Source organism: Cupressus sempervirens, chromosome 3 (genome assembly GCF_028749045.1).
Source record: "Cupressus sempervirens isolate cs-2001-9-10 chromosome 3, ASM2874904v1, whole genome shotgun sequence".
Taxonomy (NCBI): Eukaryota; Viridiplantae; Streptophyta; class Pinopsida; order Cupressales; family Cupressaceae; genus Cupressus; species Cupressus sempervirens.
The window spans coordinates 721,527,431-721,553,198 of record NC_143120.1 but is presented as its reverse complement, the minus strand read 5'-3'; the positions used below and the strand labels follow the sequence as shown (position 1 = coordinate 721,553,198).

General features: G+C 34.0%; 1 protein-coding gene across 2 annotated transcripts in view; it reads left to right on the top strand.

Annotated features, from left to right (window-relative positions):
• Positions 1 to 15,643, top strand: part of LOC149568799 (SET domain-containing protein) — a 97,721-nt gene extending 82,078 nt beyond the window's left edge. Inside the window, exon 4 of one of the 2 annotated variants that reach the window (XM_089821685.1) lies at positions 14,723 to 15,643. In XM_089821685.1, the coding sequence (XP_089677811.1) occupies positions 14,723 to 15,499 (777 nt within the window). In that variant the 3' untranslated portion in view covers positions 15,500 to 15,643. The remainder of the gene's footprint in view (positions 1 to 14,722) is intronic. The other variant, XM_089821686.1, reaches the window with a different exon arrangement.
• Positions 15,644 to 25,768: the final 10,125 nt, after the last annotated feature.

The window sequence follows — 25,768 nt, the reverse complement described above, 5'->3', positions numbered from 1 at the left end:
GTAATAATATATTTTATATATCATATAATTCATTATCAATATAATTATATTATAATCGAATTATTCTATTGTCACAAATTATATTTTCACATAAAATATGGGCTTTATGTTGACTTGAAAGAATCTGACCATAGCTTCAATAACATTAACTCTTCCTCTTAGGTAGGGAAAAGTCCTTGATAACTGAGAAGACCACCATGGCTACTCTCAGAGGGTGGGTCCATCACGGCTACTCCAATGAAAGACAATACAAATGAACACAAGTGCTCATCATGGAATCACTCAATGTGATGTTCGATCACTGTGGCTACTCCTAGCGGGTGAATAAACAAAAGTTTCAAGTCATAGAGTCTCTCACATTCCATCCGCCATAGTTACTCCTAGAGTGTGGGAAGAACAAAGTGCACAAGTGCCCATCTGTAACATACTAATTTCCAGTAGCTAGTTAATCCATTACTTAAATGTAACACCTTTACAATCTTAACTGAATGAAAGAGTGACAGTTATAACAATTACTCTACACATTCGCAAGAAGGATAATTACGAGTTTAACTATAACTTACAATTCATAAAACTGAAAATAAAAATAACATTTCTAACCTAGGTTTACATGAAATACAGTTAAAGCTACCACATCTATTTCATTTCCAACTCATGATTATTTAGCGTTATTGAATCCTGATATCTAATGTAAAGAAATAATAGAATTTAATTACATATTTACATATATCAAATGAAATGTAGGAACATGAAGTAAGTACTTGAGAAAATGCAATAATGTCCATGTGTTGTGCAAGCCTTGGCATCTAGGAGAGAGGAGAAGCATTGCCTGGGCTTAACCTCTCGACCATGGACCCTTATGTATCCCCACACAATCTCTACCGAGAAAGACCCTCCCTACCGTAAGATTAGGCTTGGGACACCACTGTCCTACCATTGAGCATCTTGGTGTTAGAATGTCATCTAGCCAATTGACAAGGCTATGAGCACCTTCCATAAACCTATCTTCTAACTGCTAGTATTCTGACTTTTCGTGATCACAACAACAATCGTGCCACTAACCTACCTTGGCCAAGGATTTAGGTGGGCAATATGTATAAGCCTGATCACCCACCGCTCAACTTGACAACAAGAATTATACAATGGACTACCATGAGCTGACTTAGTTATTTAGATATGATTATTGTTATTGATTTATGTTTATTTTTTCATGCAAGGGTATTTTCATTCTCACCTTGTCCTCATGGATGAATTCCTGGGTGGTTCCATAAGTGAAAATTGGTTATTGAATAAACATTGCCATCTCATTATGCCCAATCTGGCCTATAGCATTACAAATGAAACACATAATACTTTTAAGATTGTTCCAACATCTTACAGGTGTTGCACTCATCTCAGAGGTATATTGACAATGCCTTTCTATGATCTGACACTCTTTGATAGAGATTAATTAAAAATGTACGATCATACTTGAAAGTGCCTTTATGGACATATCCTTTCCATTTGCATGATGGTACATCCTTATATCAATACAAGCGAAAAGCAAAAGAGTATATACACAGGCTGTGAATCATTCCAAACTTTAGATTAGAGAAAGATATCGATGCTTTCTTTTGATAGGCCAATCAGATAAATCTATTGTTTGAATTCTCAAAAAAAGAAAGATAAATGGAGTATAAATCATGACTTGAAAGTTATAAAGCTCAACTTGAGCTCTGTATGTAATCAATCAAGGATGAATATGGCCGACACTCCTGTGCAAGAATAATTGCAAGACTTCATCTTGTAGATGCGTGTTGCTAGTCTAGCCAATAAACCGACTCACTTAGAGCAATCAATGAAATTGAATACACACTAGCTTTGGAATAAGAACAAAAGCTATGGAAGAGCAGATGATTCATGACAAGAAGTAGAGTGTAAAAATCAAATTGCAGACCGAAATGGGAGAAATAATAAACCCCTCATGAGAGGTGAGCATAGAATGTAAAGGCTCACCGAATGCATGCTCAATTATGCAAGAAGTCTGAGGTGGCAAGGCATTCAACAAAGCCATCGGTTCAAAAATATAATAAATTATAAGGAACCATTTAACAATTATATGGTCTTGTGGAATAAGGCAAGGCATTCAACAAAGCCATCCGTTAAAAAATATAATAAATTATAAGGAACCATTTAACAGTTATAAGGTCCGATGGAATAAGAATTATGAAAGGTGGCCACGCCTGAAATAATATTAATCCATAGCCAAGGTGAAAGAATAATATTAGCTTCACCCTCTTAATGTTTTAATATAAAGACATTATTGTATTTACCTATACTCATGTATGTAGACATACATGCATATATGTGTAAATCCTAAACATAAGTATTTTATGTATACACTCAAAATAGGCGTATACATCTTAATTGACTTACGCGCATATACATATATATGTATGTACATGTATGAGTATATATAGGTATCATGGTGTTGTTATATTAAACCATGCTTTACACAACAAAAGGTTCTCAAATTATAAAGGTAACAAATTTTGTTAATGCTTAGTTGTTTTTCCTTTATTATTTAACTAAGTTAACATATTCACCCCTCAACATGCAATTCGGCATTCGATTCGTAGCACATTGGAAGTCAGTTCTGGTTCTATTCAAATGTGTAATTTATGTGATGAATTCCCTACGGATTCTTGTTTTCGAAACTCAAACTATTCTTGGCGAATGTCGAGCGACTTTGGGAGTTGACGAAATAGCCCGAGCGAAATGACAACAAATTTGGAGAGAATTTGGGTGACTGACAAAAATATTTGACTTTTAATGTTTTGGAAAAGTGCTTTTTGTTTATTATAATCATTTTCATCGCCCAACGGACTCAACCCTAAAATGACGCTCGTATTTTGTACTTCATATTCATATTTATTAGTATCATTATGTAGCGGTCTATGGATTCACACTTCCCTCATTTGACGATAGTTTGTGTTTGCACTTCCCTGCACTTCACTTATTCGCCTTTACTCCTGAGGTAGCGATTGTAGAGGCAACCTTTACTCTTGAGGCAATGATTACTCTTAAGGCAGCGGTTTGTGTTTGATAGTAGATAGCAGAGGCAACAATTACTCCAGAGGCAACCTTTCTTCTGCAACTTTCAATATAACAGACTCCAGAGCTCAAAAAGAGGTAGGGACTAGTGTTATTAACTTATTTATTATTTTAATTTTTAATTTAAATTACAGTTTGATAGTAGATACCATTCTTAGATTCTAATTTCTTTAATCTTACAGTTTCTACCAGATTGAGAATTTAAATTATAGTTTGATAGTAGATACCATTCTTAGATTCTAATTTCTAAGTCCTTTAATCAAACTGAGATCAAACTAGTAATTGTTCTTAGTTTTTTCATTCTAAAACTTGCTGATATATGGTGTCCATTATAGTTTGACAGTTAGTGTACATGATGCAGTGCAAGGTAGGATAATCTCCAAAGGAGATGTCCTAACCCTAGCAAATAGCCACATAGTGGAAGAATAATAATAACACAAAGATTTTGATCTGAGCACCACCATTTCTCATAATAGAATCATAAGGTTAACATCCAACATGCTTGATTGTAAGGCCTTCCGGGTTACGCTCAAATACATCAGCAATTACAATAATAGTTTTGCAAGACCTCGCAAGGTCCAAACTCTAGCTAGCCCAGACTCACAATCTGGTAGAAAACCCCAAGAGGAATCTAAACTTGTGCTTGCAAGCCACTAAGCAACCTTCTTGTTTCCCAAGCCCACACTTAGCTACTAGCTCTGGTAAACTTCGCTCCTCTTAGCTACTCTCTGCTGAACTCCATTTTCTCAAGACACCACAAGACCCTATACTTTACTAAACCAAGCCACAAGTCAGCCTAGCAAGTTACATTAAATAAACCCTCAAGCCACAAGTCGGCTTGGCAACAAACATTAAATACATGAAATAGCTAAATACTTAGGACAAGCCCCAAGTTTACAATGCATAACTAACTCATAAGGCCAAATTAGAGTATGCGCTCTTAGACATAGGTCCACGTGCCATCCAACAATCCAAATTCAAGAGCACATAAGCCAAATCCCTTAAATCGAAGCTCGTGAATACAATCTCCAAAGTCTGTCCAGGAAATCAAGAACAAGTTATTAGCAGCCACCAAAATGGTTCTAACTCCAAAACAATTACTCCAGACTTTATGCACACTTAGCACAAGGTTCCCTAATGTGCCTCAAACATTTTCCCAACTGTGCGAATCTTAAGTCCACAAATCCAAGCTCGATGCCCCTACATACAGGATTGCTGACTACGTCAGGATGCTCCTAGATCATACACCCTAGGTGCGAAGAAAATATGTTCTTCCCGTTCCAGGGTTCAACACATAAACCCGAATTGGTTCTTAACATAGATGCCCTCTAAGTCATCAACTTGGACACCCTTTCCCCTGCTTCATTTCAGCAATTCCTTTCCAACTTTAGACAACTATTTGCGCTGCTTGTTCACATCCTTCCTCAGTGTATCATGCTGACATTTGCCCCTTTGAGAATCCTTAAACTCAACTTTCCTATCAAAATTTAAGTTTCTCGTACCACGCTCTACATTCTGCAAAGGAATTTGGGAGTGCTTCCTACCATTGTTCTTAACAATAAACACATTCTTGACACAATCATGCACTAGCCTGCAATCATACTGCCAAGGTCTACCAAGTAATATGTGACAACTACTCATGTCCACAATATCACATAACATTTGATCCACATACTACCCAATCTGAAAATTAACAACACATTGTTCTCTTACTTTTAAAGCATGTTCCTCTTGCAACCAACTGATCCTATAAGGACAAGGATGTCTCACTCTCTTCAAACCATTTTTTTGAACTATCTCCTTAGCAACAAGGTTATCAATATTACCACCATCCACAATCACATACCAACAATTACCTTTAGGCTTGCATCTAGTCCTGAATAAATTTCTCCTTTGACAAGGTTCCAACACTTTTTACCAAGCAACTCTTCGAATCAGCAAGTTCTCCACCTTCTTGGGCTTATTTATTGAAACCACATTCTCATTCATCACAACTCTTTTATCAGTAGCCTTTTTGGGGACATTCAAAAGATTTGTGACCTTCTACACAATTGAAACAATTATCTTTAAATACAGCTTTACTTGTTCTCTTCCGTTGTTCAATAGATTGTGGTTCATCTTCAACAATCTGTTTATTCTTCACTTTCTTCTCCTTCCCTCAGGAAGTACCTTGATGTCTTCTCTTTAACATGTCTTCTGCCCTCATAGCATATTGATAAGCATCCTCAACCGAAGCAATATTCAGCAAACCGATCTCATCCTGAATATTGAATCTCAAAGCATTAGTATATCTAGCCACCTTTTCCTTAGAAAGTTCTCTATGCCCAGATCAAATTGTTAACTTGTAAAACTCCTTGGTGTAATCCTTCACAGTCATATCCTTCTGCTTCAAGTTCTTCAATCTCTTAAACAACTCAAGTTCATAATCATCATGAACGAATTTAGCCTTCAATTTTGTCACCATCAATCTCCATCTAGTGATCTTCATTTCACCTTCCTCTTCTCTATTCCTTTGTTATTCTTTCCACCACAAAGGAGCATGTCCTTTCAACTTAGTTTGTGCCAACCTCACTTTGAGCAGATCTTTAATATCATCTAACTCAAAGTAGCCTTTCAACTCACCAATCCAATCAATCAGGTCTTCAGGATTCAAGGTTCTTGAGAAATTAGAAACATCCATCTTATCTTTCAATTCCAATTGAGCTCGAGATCTCTCCAAATGACCAACTCTATCTTCCATAGGTCTCTCCATTTGATCAGCTTTGCCTTCACCACTAGATCCAGCAGCCTCAAAATCTTCAACAACTTCCTCATAACCATCTTTAGTACCCACATTCCTAGGTATACCGGCTATAGCTCTCATGATCTCAATGACCATGTCATTCTTCTTTAGCTCCATCTCAAATTTGAAATCTGATCTAATCTTCTTTGTAATCCTCGGCTCTACAGTATCACAGAGATCTACAATTGCCCTAGGGTCCAATCTTCTTGGAGGCATCTTCCAAGATATTTGCAAACCTAAGGCAACCAATCCACAAGATCGATCAGATTTACAAGATCAATCAACTCTGATACCACTTGATGTAGTGCAGGGAGGAGAATCTCCAAAGGAGATGTCCTCGCCCTCAACAAATAACCACACAATGGAAGAATAATAATAACACTAAGATTTTGATCCAAACAACACCAACTCTCATAATAGAATCATAAGATCAACATTCAACATGCCCGACTGTAAGGCCTTTTGGATTACAGCTAAATACATCATCAATTACAATAAGAGTTCTACAAGACCTCACAAGATCCAAACTCTAGCTAGCTCAAACTCACAATTTGGTAGAAAACCCCAAGAAGAATCTAAACTCATGCTCGCAAGCCACCAAGCAACCTTCTTGTTACCCAAGCCCACACTTAGCTACTAGCTTTGCTAAATTTCACTTTTCTTAGCTACTTTTTGCTAAACTCCATTTTCTCAAGACACCACAAGACCCTCTACTTATACTAAACCAAGCCACAAGTTAGCCTAGCAAGTTCATTAAATAAACCGTCAAGCCACAAGTCGGCTTGGTGACAAACATTAAATACATGAAATAACTAAATACTTTGGACAAGCCCCAAGTTTACAATGCATAACTAACTCATAAGGCCAAATAAGAGTACGTGCTCTTAGACATAGGTCCATGTGCCATCCAAGAATCCAAATCCAAGAGCGCATAAGCCAACTCCCTCGGATTGAAGCTCTTGAATACAATCTCTAAAGTCTGTCCAAGAAATCAGGAACATGTTATCAGCAACCACCAAAATGGCTCTAACTCCAACAACGATTACTCCAAACTTTATGCACACTTAGGACAAGGTTCCCTAATGTGCCTCGAATATATCCCCAACATCACGAACCATAAGTCCACAAATCCGAGCTCGATGCCCTACATAAAGGATTGATGGCTACCTTAGGATGCTCCTGCATGAGTACATAAGTGAGCTTTTATCATCTTTAATTTTAAAAAAATTTGTGGTGTATTTCTTTTGTAGATTTAAAGCATGGCTGCAAGTGCTTTTGTTGCCAGAAACCCCCACTTCAAAATCGACAGATGTTCCCCACTTTAGAAATATATACAAATGATTCAACCAACGCCAGATGGAGGTTATGTGTGGATTTGTAGCCACTCCAAAGAGGAACCATGTAGCTCTTATAGTAGAGTAAAAGCACATTTGTGCTTTATTCCTCAAAAAGGCATCAAATCTTTTACAAGGAAGCCAAGAGTAAACAAAGTGCTACCTAAAACCTTCCTTCCGAATCACATCGTAAACAAATACATTCAAGAACGAAAGCAAGCAGAGGAAGTTGCTGGGAGGGAAAATTCTTCACATCTGTTGGAAAGTGGTAGGCCTTTAAAGAAAGAGAAAACATCATCTATGTCTTCAACTACCACTCCTAGTGAACCACCTGCAGAGGGCCATCCATTCTTGCATCCTCCTCAATGGCAGTGTGTAAGTAAGAGAGCACTGGGACCCTTGGAATCATCATTCCAAAATGAAGCTAGAGACATTGCTGATCAAGCCATAGCCACATGTGTTTATGCAAATGGATTGTCATTTAGTGTTGTTCACTCACCGTACTGGCAATACATGGTGAGGGACGCTAATGAGGCTCCAAATGGGTTCAAGGGACTTGGTTATGAGAAGATACACATCACTTTATTGGACAATGAGGTGGCCCGTGTAGAGAATGCCAGGTTGCCCATCAAGGATTCATGGGTCGAAACATGTGTGACAATAGTATCGGATGGATGGACAAATGCAAAGAACTGTCCTTTGGTGAATGTTATTGCAGTGTCTACAAAAGGTGCAATGATTTTGAAAGCTATGGATTGTGAAGGAGAGGTAAAGGATGTTCCTTTCATTGCAAACATTCTCATGCAAGCTATCGAGCAAGTTGGCTTAAGAATGTTTAGGTAATAACCGACAATGCGAAAATTTTTAGGGCTGCCGACTTATTGGTTGAAAGGTATGAACACATTTCTTGGACACCTTGTGTTGTGCACTCACTCAACCTAATTTTGCAAAAAATTGGCACTAAGGTTGAGTGGATACAAAAAATGTATGAAGAGGCAACAGAGATCCAAATGTTTGTCATGAACCATCATGTGACGCAAGCAATATTCAGACAATTCTCGAAATGGGAGCTCTTGACGGTAAGTTAAATTGTTTAAAATTTGAACATGTTTTAGAAATCTAGTCACTTCAATTTAGTAGACTTTCTATGTTTTCAAATTTCTAATCTATTATTGTTTTGATTTTAAAATAGGTTGTCGAGACCCGCTTTGCCTCCAACACTATTATTTTGAGACGCCTTATCAAGGTTAAAAAGTCATTGTCTAGAATGGTAACCAATGCTAATTGGAGCATATGGAGGCAATCTAATAGTGCCAAGGCAGATGCCATAAAGGCAATGATACTAGAGGACTCTTGGTGGGATTGTGCTGAGTACCTTATGAAGATCATTGACCTTGTATTAAGCACGAATTGATACACTAACATAGATAGGCCTGCTTGCTTGGGTGAAGTATATGATGGCATTGACTCTATCATTGAGGACATTAGAAATATCATAAATGAGAAAGAGCAAGATCCTGATGAACAGTTCTTCAAAGCTATAGGTAATCATGGTAGAGAGATGGAACAAAATGACTACCCCTTTGTATCTACTTTCCTTTGCATTGACCCCAGGTTCTATAGCCAATTGGTCCTCAAGGGGAGTACCAGTAGAGTTCTCCCATACCGAGATCCTGAAGTTGCTCAAGGGAACAAGGAAGCCATTCGAAGACTCTTTCTAGATTACCTACGACATGCAGTGAGGTCTAAATTTATGAGTTTCGCGAGCTCCGATGATTGTGGTCTTGATGCTCTTTAAAACAAGAACAATGCTGATGCTCATAAATGTTGGTACTTCCAAGGACAAAGATACCAACACTTGCAGCCTATTGCCATCAAAATTTTATCATAGGCAAGTTCTTTAATCTTAAGATTCTAATTTTTAATTTCTTAAACAATTCACTCTGTAATTGCAAACTTGCAAATCTTGATAGGTTGCTAGTTCACCATCATCTATAAGAGGAATTGGAGCACATACTCCTTCATCTACTCAATAAAACACAACCAACTAAACTCCAAGAAGGCAGATAACCTGGTGTTTGTGCATTCAAACTTGAGGCTCACAACTCACAAAGAGAATACCTACAAAGGGGGAGGCAAAACAATGGGATGTCGAACTAGAGGCTACGGAATTGTAAGTCCACTTTGATGCACTTGCAATTGAAGATAGTGATCATGAGATACATAGTGATGATGAAGCTGATCCCGAGGTTATGATTGAGATTGCTGATGCTAGTGGCACTAATTATGCTTCTAATCAGCAACTACTTACTGATGATGAATTCTTTGATGATACATTGATATTTGATCACATATGAGTCTATGACTGATTATGGATTACTGATTAGTAATTTTGACATTACTGTTTTAAAGTCTTTGAACTAAAACATTGCTATAGTGCATTTTGACATTTTGTCATGCCACTCGATCAAAATCATTAATATATGTGGTGGTGTATTTTGCTAAATTGCTTTAATATTAGCATAGTGGTGTATGAACTTATTTGCTGCAGCATATTTTTACATATATATAAATAATTTAAAAATAAAAAATCTTGTATGAATGTGCCCAAAATGAACTTGAACCCATCCCAAAAAAAGTTGAGCGAATTTCAAAACCGCATCCACACCAAAATCCGAACCAGCAACTTAGTTATTTAATGATATATGATAACTGGTCATCTCATGGTAGTCTAGGTTTACTCTTGCTTGCCAAGCTGTCTATCCTTGGTCAAGGTAGTTAGATTCTATACCTGATGGTTCATCAATGGATTTCTATAATATTAATTTTCAATTTCAAGCATGACGATTAACTAACATGTCATATGAAGTTCAAGTGTAACGAATAACTAACATGTCATATGAAGTAATTACGAACAACAAAAATTCTATTTCACATGATCCAATATTTCAACAACTTTACTCGTCAATTGACTTCACATGAATTCTCAACAACTACGAAATTATTTTAAATCAGTCAAAAATTTGGGATATAACACCATCACACAATCACTCAACGTGATGTTGCCATCTCATCATGACACTCACCATGGCTTATTCTAGGGGTGAATAAACACAAGTGCAGAGTCATGGATTTTCTCTCATGATCTCTACCATGGCTACTCCTAGAGGGTGGAACAATGATTTTCACCTCAAACTTCTCTCTACAGAGAGTAATGCATTACAAGCCCTAGCACCTCAAATATGTCCGTTTTAGAGAAAAATGCTACAAGGGCTTTCACCTCGAATTTATCTGTCTCAAATAGAATGCATTACAAGGGTTGACACCTCAAATTTCTCCACATCAGAGAAAAAATGGTGTAAGGGCTTACACATCAAACTTCTCCCTCACAGAGGAGAATGCATTAGAGTACATCTCAAGAAATCACTGATGTTGAGACTCTCTCTCAAAAAGGGCTTCATTCTCCACGAATCCAATCTTGTCTTGAAAATGCACAAACTTTAGTCTGGCAAGGGGCTTGGTGAGAGAATGTTGGCCATCTGATCATCAGTGCTATTGTACCTCAACTGAATAACATTCCTTTGCACCATATCTATAATATAGTTATATCTGATTTCCACATGCTTTGACCTGTCATGAAGTCCAGGGTTGGAGTCTATATTACTCTTGGTGAATCCCAAGTGTACAAAATATCCATCTATCTAGGAATATTATGACCTAGGTGTCCACATAAAGGTTTTCCAGATTACAGACACGGGACTTCATCCCACGAATCATAGTTCTCTGACTGCTACTTTCCTGATCACTAGAGAATCCATCTCGACATGATCTACTTTCTCGAAAATAATATAACCAAGATGCTCAAGTGCCATATGAAGTAGATCCTCTAGCTGTTACCTCTGTCACGAAAGCATACCCTGCTCACATCATCCTAATCATAAAAGATATTTTGCTCCAAGAGACTCATTATCTGGCACAATCCAGATACGACTATAAGTGTTAGATCCAAGATTGCCATTGACCTACTGTCATAAGATCAAGCCCTAGACCAGACGGAAATATGACCATCCTAAGATTAGAACAAAATCCGCTCGCAGTTTGCTCTCTCACTAGGAGAGCCCTTCTTGTCTCACCTTTGCAACTGTGGCAGCTTCAAAACTTATTGTTTCAGCTGCTGATGCATATTCATCAGATCTAGGTTCCATCTCTCCCTCTTCACTTGATTCTGCTGCCTTGGCATGTAGAGCTGCATGATGAAGAATGGTTCTGCCATCACAGCCCTGTTTTGTGAGCAGGTGTGCTCCAATGTTAAACATAATTTCCTCTATAGTTTTCTTTCCACATTTTGCTGCCTTGTGGAGGGCAGTTTGTCCGACCATGTCTCTGCTCTAATACCTGTTTTTAATTTTATTGTAGGAAAGCTCTCTAATATGTGAGGCTTTGCCTTCTGAAGCAGCAACATGCAATGGGTCAGGCCACTGCGATCCTTCAAAGTAGCCTGCAACCGTTTTATCAAATCTGTTTCTAAGATCGATTCGCCTCTAACTGCATGATACAATGGGTTTTGATCATGTCTATCTTTGATGTATATTAGTTCTGAATCCCAGTCCAGAAATTCTAAGCAGAGTGTCTCATGTCGCTTCGAAGCCATCTCATGGAGGGCAGTCCTTCCTCTTCTGTCTTGCTTGACCACCATTTTTCGCTAATTTTGTTTAGTTTCTACATTTTTTTATGAGTTATGATATCAAAAGCACTATATTCATCATCACACATGGCAGCAATACCGTTCTTTCGTTGTCATCACAGTCACCAGCTGGAAGCCTTGTTCCTCTTTTAAACAAGATACTACCGATATTTATAGAGCGTAGGAGCTGTTCCTTATTCATTTTACTGAGATAACCTTCTGGTTCTTTCATCTTTGATAACAACTTCGCTGTTGACAGATAAATCTTGTTGGTGACAGCTATATCTCAAGCTCTGCAATCTCTGTTGTCCTTTAAATCAAGTAGTTCAATGAGAAAAGGGCTTTGCAGTTACAGATCCATTACGTTGTCTTTGCTTCACTTTAAGTTCATAGTGGAGGGTTGTCATTACACATTTCTCTTGAGGTTTCATTGATGCACCCTGTTTAAGAAGCAGTTTACAGATGCATGCATTTCCTTTGTCAGGAGCCCTGTGAAGAGCAGTTCTCCCGAAAACATTCGCAGCATTGATGGAGTCACCTACACTTCACTCGTCACATCTGCATAGCAAACCTTCTGTAATCTCTGTTCCCATATCTCCCTCTTGAAACTTTGCAACTAATTGTGAGGTCATTTTGTATTTGTACTTATCAATTGTATAACATCTTTCAGGCTGAGCGCCACATTTAACCAGCATCTTTACAACATCATTAGCTACTTTCTCTCTGTCATCAATATTATTGTATTTTGTTTTCCCCACAATGGTAAAAAGTTTGTGTAGGACACTATAATTACTCGTCTGATTGTAGAACCTCCACATCCTATTCTTTTGCAACATTTCCCTAAAAAAATTGTCACCTGCTGGCTTCTCCGTTGCATATGTTAGAATATTTGCATCGCAAAAGTGTTTGCAGTTGTGAGCCATTGGTTTGTGTATAATGGCTCTTCGAAAATCAGAGAGATGCAAAAAATGCAGGTGGCCATCATGAAATTATTTCCACTAGAGTTTTTCTTCTTCATATTACTTACGTCTAGAAGGCTATTAACTGAACAAACTTCTATAGCATATCCCGGAAAACTGTAACCTATTCCATTTTTAAAGATTTTGGAAGGCAATATTCTTCAGCTTCAAAATATCATGCTGATCAATGAATGCACAATCTTCTCATCTTCCGTTACTCATTTAAGCATGCCTGATGGCACATCCTTTACTGCATCCAACCCATAGTACATTATCTTTCTTGTCTTCTCACAAGAAGCACCTGATTGACTTCAATTTTTCTATAACCCTTCTTGAAATTGTTGGCATAATTGTAGGGTGGCTTTAGAGGATTTCTTAACTTAGCGTTGGCTTGCCATTCAATTCTCTCCTGCAGTTCCCAGGTGTTCTGCCGTTGAGTTTTTAGGAGACCAGGGAAGCATCATACGGTGGTAATGTAAAATCAACAACTGCCGTGACATTATATTTTATAGTCAACACCATTTGATCACCCTCATAGATACTTGGTTATTGGGTATTTTTATTCCCAGACATTGCAAAGCTCTCAGTCATGGCTACCTCCATCTGTTGCACAATTACAGGAATAGTTTTGCTTTCTTAAAGAAAATAATTCTTAGTATAAATCCAAAGACTGGTGAAATACATTATTTCCAGAGATCAAACATCCTTCAGCTTGCCGATCCCAGATACATGTCCGACCTGCAGTCCAAGCTTGTACCTGCTTTGATACCATGTTGGTTTTATGTGCTTGGTTAACCTCGGGTAATGTTTGTTCTCCCAACCATAGACCATACCTGATTCTCCCCTGATCACTGCTTCTTCCCAATAATGCAAATTATCTGTATTATTTCATTCTCCAGAAAATCTTCCTTTATATCTATTGGTAGTGCTCCTTCACCAAGTGTCACCACTCTTCCAAGTTAGCCCATTATAATTATATATCATATAAGTCATTATCAATATAATTATATTATAATATAATTATATTATAATATAATTACAGATTAATTTTCAAAATAATAATAATATAATAATTATATTGTCAATAATAATATTATTAATATAATTATTATACCATAATAATTATATCGTCATTGTGTTATTTATGTCAGCCTGAAGGAATCTGACCATAGCTACAATAACATTACAACAAACCCGTATCTGAAGCTGACTTGAATCAGCACTTAACCACAAGGAAGATGCTCCTTCCTGCCACTTGAAACTAGACTTTGATATTGAAAGGGAATTACAAAACAATGTCTTAATCCTCGCAGCAGATATGTCACAAGTTATCCATCTATATAAATTCTGCAACATTCTGGCATACTAACAGCACTAAAGAGTGAGAAAGACTAAAGCAACAAGATAAAGGAACTGATATTCTTTGGGATTTTTTTTGGATAAAACCTAAAAAATAGAACCACACAAGATAGAGAACATGTATACTTTGGGAAAACCCTTTTGGATGAAGCCTAGTCACCAATGCACCAGAACAATTACATCCTTCCTGTGCAAGCTCAGTCGTTGTGTTGCAACTTATCAGCCACTGTTGCAATTTGTTTTGTGCCAAACTAAATATATTGGTTGGCAAGATTCATTTTATATATATTCCGTCTCAGGTGGGCTTGATTGATTTGCTTCTTTCATATTCATTCTCCTTTATAGCTTGCATAGGATGACAAAAGCTTCCTAGTTCACTGAATCTGTGACATGGTTGCCTTATTTAAAGATTATTGTAAGTATGCATTTTGTATCATTATAGTGAATGCTATTTGATTTCTTACAAAACATAAAGTTTGCAGTAATCATATTTGATCTTTATCTATTTCAGGTTTTCAATACATATGGTACCCTGAGTAATGCTGCTTTACTACATAGATATGGTTTCACAGAGCCAGATAATCCATTCGATATTATCAATATTGATTTTGATCTTGTCATAGACTGTTGTTTGTTATCTTTTTCACAACGGCATCAACGGGTTCGTGTAGCTTTGTGGAGGAGGTTGGGTTGTGCAGGCTGCAGCAGCCAGGATTGTGAATACTTTGAAGTCTCTGCAAATGGGACACCCCAGTTAGAACTACTGCTGCTGCTTTACATCATGCACCTTCCAGACGAAGTATATCAGAGATTAGACTTTGCTTCGCCCCATTATTGCCAAAGTATTAGTGATGTTAAAAAAATTGTATATTTTGCTACCCAAGGCTTTAAAGTGGTGCCTTCGCTTCATAAGAATAAGAAAAATGGGCCTAACCATTGCATAAAACCTACTGAGAATAAACATAGTAAAAGTAGCTGTATCAAGAAATTGAAAATTGGAGATGATGGTGATGCATTTAAATCAGACGAGTGGTTGCTGACAAGTTCTGTTTGCCAGTGTCTTATATTGCTTGCTGATAAACGCGATAAGCTTTATGGTTCCAGTTCTCTTGAAAGGGACCTTGGGTTTCTAAAAACATGTGTTGCTACAGAGCAACCCAAGCTTTTTTATGCAATGTCTTTGCGTGTAAGTGAGAGGTCCATCCTACAAAGATTAAGACTGTATGCATTAAAAGCTAGGTCGACTGATAAGGTCAACTTCGATAGCTCTAGAAAACGAAGATGGTAAGAGCTTTGCTCATTGATTATTATTTTTTGGATACCTACTGTTCGTAGAAAAGACAAGCAAGATGCCATTTTTACGCTACAATGTAATTCTACTGGCATAAAAATAAATTTAAGCATAATCACTTGGAAGATTCTTGACGAGCAACTACTGGAAAATAACGTGATTTTTCTTTTTTCTTTTTTCCTCGAAGTGCAGTGTGTTATTGTATGAGGCTTCCCGTTATCATTAATCTGTCGAAGCAATGGAAACAATCATTGTCGGCTTTTTGATAGAGTGGGATATATATAAGTTCATTAATGTTTTCCTAATAATTTATAGCTCTGGTATAACACGTCTATTTACAATCTTTGCCTTGGAGTTAATTTGTATGTTTGAAATTTTTTGGAGAGTAAAACATAGAAAAGAAGATACGCATCTTGTATTATTCACTGCGTTACGAAGTTATAACATTTAAAAAAACACATATTTGAGACAAATCTGATCTTTTTTCTACATTTATAATGATATGGAAAAGAGACCAGTCAGCTGTCAGATTTTTACAACTGTGATCCATCTTCCCATTGACATTGCCTTCTCTTTTGTCTCTTGAATATCAAATTTCAAGCATTATCATGAAGTGAGACTAAAAAATGCTACAAATGATGAAGAATGTTTTTACATCCTCCCGGTACTTGATTGGGAAGAGATGAAATTCTAAAAATCGGTATGTTGCGATCGGAGTGCGTCGCTTTAATGATAATGGAGATATAACAGTAATTTGAAGAATGTCAATATTGATAGCGATATATTTTTTGGCCACATTCTCATAGCGATTCCAGTGAGAATCCATTGGGGATGTGAAATATATTTGCGGGGTTTCATTGTTTTCGAAATTACCAATAAAATTTATGTAAGAAAGTATATTTCATAACTGAGTTATACTGTGCCATGTACATGACAATCAATGTCCAGTCATCTCCAGATCGCTGTCAAGAGTGTTATGTTGTTGTCATCCTACTTATTAACTAATCTGTAGGAGTTTGTAGGTTGCAGTTAAAAGTTGTGGTAACTATTTATATGACTAAATCAGTATACCGAGTGAATTGCTTTTCTTTATCTCAAATTTTAATTATCTAGTCCGAGCACCCCTTAAGGCAATGCCAAAGGAAATTCAACGGGATATTTACAGTACCCTTTATAACATCTATTGGATTTCCATTGAATATAGGTATCTTTAGCATCACTATTCTTAAAAAAGAAAGAAAAGAAGGCTTGCTTCTACAATTCTAAAATAATTTTCTGATTGTCAATTTATATAGCCGTATAATTTTCTGTATATTTTTTTCACATTTTCAGAGAGCGGTCTGATCTTTTACGTATCTAGATTTCAATTTAATTAATTTATTTGAGCATTTTATATTTTTGTCATTTACTTAATAAATTTTTTGAATTTGAAAATGAGAAAAATAACTACATTTTGTCAATTGCAATTGCAATCCCTCTAAGATAGCTGTCTGTTATTTTGAACATAACTCTTGAATCATAATATAAAATTTCAATTTCTTCTATACATTAAAGACTAAACTTATTTACATTTGTAGTTTTGAATTTATCGACATAAATTTAAAGAAAAAATGTTTTCTTTCTTAGACTATGTTGAAACAAAGTTTATTTTGGTACTTCGTTTGTCTGCTTTTTTCTTGTTGTAAGCTTCCAGTCCCATAGACCCACGTTGTGGTCTTTTGTTGGACATTAATAAATTTATCTTATCTTATCTTATCTAACATATTTTAAATTAAAGATATAATTTTTATCTTTAAATTTAAATTACAATTTTTGATATGAATTATTACTTTCTTTTATGACTTTAAGATATAATTATTGCCTTTAAATTACAAATTTTGATATGGATTATTATTTTCTTTTATATCATGTTTATTTTCTTGTAACACATTTTAGATCAAGATATAGTAATGCCTCCTTTAAATTATAATTCCGGATCCAAATGTTAATCCTCTTTTACAACCAACAAATATGAACATACTTGATTTATAAATCTTCTTTATCTTGTCATTAATATCAATGCAAATCATTACAACTTATATTTTAATTATTAACAGTAGAACTTTCATAATAAAAGTACTATTTCTGACATTTAAAATCATTATTAAAATGACATTTGAGTAGAATATTAAAAAATCTTATGGTTGAAAGGTTACAACATTGAGATATATTTTAGGTTTTATTTTAATTTTAAAATTATTTTAATTAAAAAATAATAATATTTTAATTAAAGAATTATTTTGTGCAACTTCTAGTCTTATTTTTGTAAAAAATCACCATTCTATGTACACTCATTTGTTTGTATAATGTTTATTTACACACACAATATTGTGATTTAAAATTTTTTTCTATCTTTGTTTTACTCTTTAATAGTTTTTGTGAACATCCACAAACCATTACATTCCACCCATTGTTGTCATTGTAATAGGCCTTTCAATCATTAATAATTATATTTTTCACTTCCAAACTATTTGATAATTAAAATTAGTTGATGACTATGTTCATTCCAAATTGTGATGGCAATTACTCAAAATTAAATAAGATTAGATTAATAAAATATTTGTTGACCTACAAAGTAAGATTCAAAATAAAAAATTATCTATTGAATATATTTTTTGTTTGTGCCTAACCCTATAGTTTGCATACGATTGAATAACCAATTTTTGGTTAACCCTTAATTGAGACATGCTATCTTTATTAAATTGGTAATTAGTTAGTTGGATTAGACTTAGACCCATATATTGATATTTTGGTCAATCATGGCGTTATATTAGTCATAAAGAGGGTATACAGTGGAGTTAATGTGTCTTATTTCATCATATTGGTATTCCATTCTAATTGAAAATAATTGGAGGTACTCCACTTGAAGTGGATAAGAAGGATGCCTCCTTGAAGTGACATAATATTATCAAATAATTAAAGCATATTTCTTGTTATGTCTTCTATTGTGCAAGTTGTTTAATTACAAGTGATATTAGAGCATGACCTTGGCACTAGGGGAAGGCTTTTTAAAATCAATTGTGGAGGTCATTTTGAAAAATTGCATATCTTCCAAATTAGAACATTTTTTTTTTCCTTTTGATTTTTAAAAGTCTTTTGAAGAACATATTGGAACATCTCCATTCCAATTTTAAATTCATAATTAGGTTTTAACCCTAAATTTTTGTAAAGCACATTCCTTCCATATCTAAGCAAACGTCTTCCTAAATTTCAAAGGATTTCTTAGGAAACACTTGAAGAGCCTACAATCAAAATTTCAGTTTATGTTTGGTATTTTGCAAGTTAGTGTAAAGCCATTATTTTGATAAATTCACTTTGTAGAAATAGAATTAAAATATAAAAGAGCAAGTACAAGAAGTAGAAGAACTAGAAAAAGAGCAAGCACCTGAATGAAAGAAAGAAATAGAAAGAACACTTGATAAAGAGCAAGATCAAGAGAAAAAGAAGGAAGAGGCAGAGGAAGAAAACAATAAGAAGAAGAATAAAAGGACGAGAAGGTAAGCATTGAGTGCAATGGTTTTGTAAAGGGGAGGGCAATGCGATGTGCCTAACCCTATAGTGTGCATATGGTTATAAGTAGTTGAGTTGTGGCCATCTTAACCCTTGATTGAATCATATTATCATTACAACATTGTCATTCACTCAAATATCAACCCTTAATTAAGTCATATTATCATTATAACATTGGCATTTAGTTGTGTCAGGCTTGAACCTATATAGTCATGTTTAGGTTGGTTATGGTGTTATATTAAACATAAAGAGGATACAAATAGGAGGCAGTGCATCTTATTTTGTCACATTGAGCATTCAATTCTTATTGAAGATTATTAGAGGGATTCCCCTTCAACTAGACAAGGAGGTTGCCCACCAGAAGTGGCATATTATTATAAAGAAGTTAAAGCATATTTCATATTAATCTTATATTGTGTAAGATATTTCATTACATACTTCAATTTTATATATTAGAAAAATGCACACTTAAAATTTTAATAAAAGCTAAATATTGTATTCGTAAAAATATTGTTATTTCAATTCATTGTTAGTTATGAAATAAAAATAGTTTCATTTATATAATGACATTTTAAAAAAAATATTATTTATTTGAACATAAGTTACGGGACCGTTGATTCAAGTGATTTTTATGTTTTATTTTATTTTAGAGATTGTATATTAAAAGAAGGTTCACATCTCTTGGCATTTCAAGCCTTTCTTGGTCTTGCAACACAAAAATATAGACTACATAGGGTCACAATAGAAATAGACCATGCAATACCACTAAGTATTAACATAAATAAACTTCTATTCCTATCTTAGACCCATCAATACATATCAAATACTATTTGCTTTGTTGGAGTTGTCAATGTACTATTTCTATACTAGTTACATATTTTTCACATTATTCATTACAACCATATGCATATCAATAATATAAGAGCTTTTAGAAATTTCTATTATCACTAAACTCATTAAGGTCTATCCATCCAAGAGGTGGATTAGTTTATGATAAGTTATTATTAAACCTTACAACCTAAGTTGTGAAGTCCTCTCTTTTGTTGATATGGTTCTTGGTCCTTGAAATCCTAGGTTCTTCAATGTCTACTCTGAGTACTTTATATTATATTTATTGTAATTAAATTCCAAATACACTCTAAAAAGTAGATATTATCTAATTTATTAAATGATTAGTGATATCCATATTTGATATTAGATTTGGTAACTTCCATTGTACTTCCTAAATTTTTTGACAAACTTGTCTTTGAATACCTCCATTGTCAAGGTGACCTGCACAAAAAACATCATGGAACATGAGTCTTTTAATAGACTTAGTTTGTTCCCTCCCTGTGCCTTCAAAATTTTCCTCATTTTTAGTTTTACAAATGAACCAAAAAATCTCGGTAGATAGAATAAGCTAAAGAAAATTGCAAGTTTTGTTCAAACCACTCATAAAACCAACAAGAATTTATTTCCTATACTATTGTAAATTGTAAGCACCATATAGGTCTGTACAATTTCATGATTGTTTAGCACTCACTTTGGTGTATTTCCATTTTAACACGCATAATGCACTTCATGTCACACTTAATGAACACCTAAATTTAAATATGGGTCCTATGTTATCATAATTTCACCAAAAATTGATGCGATCCCATATTTTTAGGTACACTTCTTTATTAGTTTTCCAATTTAATCATTTAGTAACCAACACAGGCCCTATGTTACCATTTTGTGGTCTTGTGCTTCTTCCCAATATTGAAATCAATTGTGCTTCTTACTTTGGCACACCCTTGCTATCTAGGATCCATGACTTTGATTTGAACCCTAATTGATGGGTATAAATGCCCTAGGCAATTTGTACCCTGAGATTAGGGCCCAAATTCAAAAGTATGACATGTTACAATGTTTTAGCTAGGTATTAGTACCCATGTCATCCTCATCTACAGGCCCAAAATGTTGCAAGTGCATATAAGCACCCTATCTCTCCTCATTTTGCAATTTGCATCCACTATCAAGAATACATAATCGAGACTTCATATCTTTGCAGTACGAAGCAAAATCTCAAACATAAATGACATCTTCAAAGTAATCTTCTCCATGGATCAGGATTCTTTCCCCCATTGAAGATTGAGAAAATGAGTCCACCACTAAGGAAGAAGATCCACATCCATTCAAGCATCCACATTCATTCAAGAATTTATGTCTTTAACCCTTTAAGTAATTCTCTCTTCCTTGTCAAGAATTGTTGCAAAGTACAACATCCATCACACAAGGTTTTTATCTTTCAAGATTTCCTTCTAGGTTTTTGAGTTAAGTTAAAGCTATTGCATCAATGTAGTTGATCACATTCAAAAAACCATTACCATTTTTAAGGTATGATCACATTCAAAGAAACATTTGCATTACCAAGGTTGCAAAAATATGTAATAACTAACATGATGATACCTTTTGTTGTTTTGTAGACTTCAAAAAGGCCTTTGACATGGTACCATGCAACAAACTTTAGAGTAGAATGGAAGAGCTAGAAATTCCATAGAGTTACAACATGTAGACTCTATAAGAAGGTCAAGGACAAAATCAAAATCATAGATGGGATGTCAGAATGTTTTGGCAATAATATTGGTGTCAAACAAGGGTGTCCACTCTCCCCAACACTATTTAGATTATAATACTAATAAGTTGGAAAAATGGGTAAACAAGACTAATGGAGGAGTTCAACCAGTTAAATATGTGATAGATTGCTTATTTATCTTAATTTCTAAAACACAGGATGGATTAAGTGAAAAATTGAGGCCTTTCTTGAAGTGTTTTTCCATGGGTTGGGATGCAGGTGAATACGAGAAAAAACAAAGTGATGATCTTCTCTTTGAAAAGAAACAAGAAGATTTAAAAAACCTTCCTTTTTCATGACAATCCTTCACATATAGTGAATGAGTATAAATATTTGGGCATTGATTTTCAAAACAAACTCAATTAGGAAATGTGTAGAGAACTTTTTTTTTCAAGAAGAATAGAAAGCACTATATTCCTTACAAAATAAATGTGAGAATGCAGAGTTGTGGGATTCAAAAACCAAGAAAATGCTTCTGGGCTTTTTGCTCACTGCAACAATTCTTTATACATGTGAGATTTGAGGTAGCGACACCTTAGATAAAAAATGGAGGCAAGTAGAAATAATCCAAAAACATCTAATCATCAATGTCTCGAAACTAAAATTGTTGTCCCTTATCTTATTGGTGGAAACATGCATCTCCCTATTATAGGCTTTTGCAATAATCTAGTTGTTAATTTGCTTGAAGAAAACCCAAAGTATGTAAGAACCTAGTTAGCCTAAGTTAATTATGGAGGAAAAATCAGATTGAAGAAAGAACACATGGATGAAGAAAAATGATAAACGAATGAAAAATGGGTTGTTAACATGCAATAATATGTGAATGATAATAAATAAATAAATAAGATTGTAAGAGAAAGAAATCAAGAATATCATACAACCAAAGAAAAAAAGGCATAAAAAAGACCACTAAATCAAAGATTTTAACTCCATGGAAGATTATGAGGGAAAAAAAAAAGACACAACCAGTCAACAAATCTTGTGATAAAAAATTACTATAGAAGAATCTGTTTACAAAAGTTACAAAGTGCTTAAGGTTTTGACACCCTATTCTAGAGTGTTTGCTACATAGAAGGTCCCATAGAGTACTTTAACCTCATAAATGTTATTAAAATCTTTCATTCATTATTGTTGATCACTTCCTATTGAGTTGGTCAAAATGGAATTTGATACTAGACTAATATTATTAGTTTCTACCTTGGCACTATATTATTATAATCATTTAATCCAATTTTACAATTAAACTAACTAATCATATCAAAAAATGAAATAAAGGAGGGGTGAAAATTTATTCAAGTTGAAAGAAAACCAAGAACAAATAGAGAAAGGACATTAGACAACCCTGTCAAGATCAACCAAGCGATCAAGTTGATGGGACAAGCCCATCAGAAGTTGAGTCTTATCAACAATGTTCCAATTACACATAGGGTCAGAAGCCCACTTCGCCAAACAATCAACAACATTAATCCATTCCCTAGGAATATAAGTGAAAGTAACAGACTCCAAAGAAGTACACAAATTATGAATCTGGTCCACAATCAAAGCTAACTTCCAACTAACAAGTTTAGAATGTTGCTGATGAAAAAGATGTATCACCACTTGTGAGTCAGATTCACAGATAAGCCTTCTCCAACCAAGGTCACAACCATTCTTCACAACATACAAAATAGCTATGACCTCCATCAGGTTGTTAGTGTGATGACCTTTATAAATAGAAAAAACAAATTGGACATCCCCCTTACTATCTCTACCAATTACACCACCAATGCTAGTAGGGCCTGGATTTCCCTTGTAAGACCCATCCGTGTTGATTTTAAGTATATCGTGCGAAGGGGCACTCCACTTCCCCTCCCTATTTGTATTTTGCAAGGGATGTCTACACATCTTTCTTAGTAGTTTTCCATGTGAGGGGGGAATATTCAGACGATTATTGAAAATATCCTCCCCTGGTCCCCTGGTTCAAAAAATGAATACACCTATTATGGTTTATATTTATTTTGAATTTTACATGATTATATAAATCTTATTTTTTTGATTAGATAATCCTAATTTTGTTATGCATAAAAGTCAAATTTCTCCTACAAAATATTGTAATGAAATATTATTTTAGACATAAAAAGTTGCACACTTATTGTGCATTAATGACAATGTATTTTGTCATTATCTTGATTTATTTTGTATGCCCTTTCAATTCTACACTACTTGTAACATATCCAAACATAAGTACACAATATACTATTTTAAATTTTATTATATAAAGTTTAAAATTTATTGATTGATAATTAAATTATATGTGTGTGTGTCATAGATAATGGATTGAATCTTAGATTATTTATTATTATTATTATGTGTCGATATTAAATATTATTATGTATTAAGTTCAAGTAGAGTCGAACCCAATACCTCCTAGACAAGAGGCCCACAATTTACCTTTGTTTTGTAGGTTCTTGCATATAAATAAATTATCTTATATATTATTATCAAAATTAATATTAAAATTTTAATGAAAATAACTATTTAATTTTTTAATCATAATTTTAAAAATAAATATCAATTATCATTGCAATTTCTTTTTACCCTTTCCAATTTGTTTTCATTTTTTTTTTTACTTTAAACAAACTTAACTTTTAATAGCTATATATATATTTATAACATACAACATATAATTTTTTTACAATTATTTTAATACAATGGAAATTGAAAGAATGACAAATATAAAAATGTTATTAAACTTAATTATAAAAATATTTTTTAAAATATAAATAATAATAATTATTTATACTTGTCAATTTAAGATATTTAAAGAATAACAAATATTTTCACATTTTTATTATATTTCATTATATTTTTAACTTTTGAAATTTGATTTTATTGGTACTTTTGTAAATTAAAATTTAGCAATAACATTTTTAATATTATCATAGAACTTTTGGTAACTTGTATGATTATTATAAAGGATTGTGGAAATATGATATCTCTGATATTTAATATTGTTTAATTTTATTCTAATTTACTCATTATACTAGTTAAAGTTATTTTTGTAAATTAAAATTTAGCATTAACATTTTTAATATTATCATAGAACTTTTGGTAACTTGTATGATTATTATACTGGATTGTGGAAATATGATATCTTTGATATTTAATATTGTTTAATTTTATTCCAACTTACTCATTATGTCAAAATCTATAAATTGATAATATAACATCCAACTACTAATTTCACCTAATACTAACTCTAAATAAACATCCTTGTCTTAACTTTTGTTGCATTACTTTTATATTCTTTTTTCTAAATTCCTCATGATATGTAAAAATTGTATATACTTGTATATTATTTCTTTTTCTTCTCAAATTTTTATAATTTTTCACTTCTTCAAGCAATATAAGCATTAGACAAAAACTTTGGCACATTTTCTTGTTACTTTCCCCATCCTTTTGCTCAAATCACACTAAAATCCATCACCTGCATGACCATTTCGAATGATTTCTTAGCGCCATTTTAACTACTGTAGAGGTATTGAATTCTATTGTAAAATCACATTAAGATCCATCACCTCCATGACCATTTTGAATAACTTCCTAGCGCCATTTCAACTATTGTATAGGTATTGAATTTTATTTGAATCCAATTGATGGACATAAAAACCCTCAGACTAAGCTTTATCTTTAAAGGTGTCCAAGTAAGAGGTGTTAGAATGTTGTTGTGTTGCATATTGATTTGATAAAATTGTGTTACTTTTATTTACTTCTTTTCTTGATTGCATTTGGCATTATCCTATGTGTTAGTAAATGAATTTTTCCTTCAAAGAAATAACAAAATAAACTGACTCTTAAATGCCCAGGAAGAAGAACAAAAATAACTAATAGTTGGATGAGTTATCATACACTGATAACCCTCCTCTGAATTGAGAGGTATAGCTCCTTCCTTGAAAGATTTACAATGAATTGAATAATAGAATGCATCTTTAACTTGAAGATACCAAGGGTTTCTAACATTCATTCATAAACATGAAATGAATGTGACTGCTACATTTATAGGTTAGATTAAAGAGAGAAAGATCAACAAACGACCACACGACCATTCATTCGATCCTTCCTTAAATTATAGAGGAAATGAA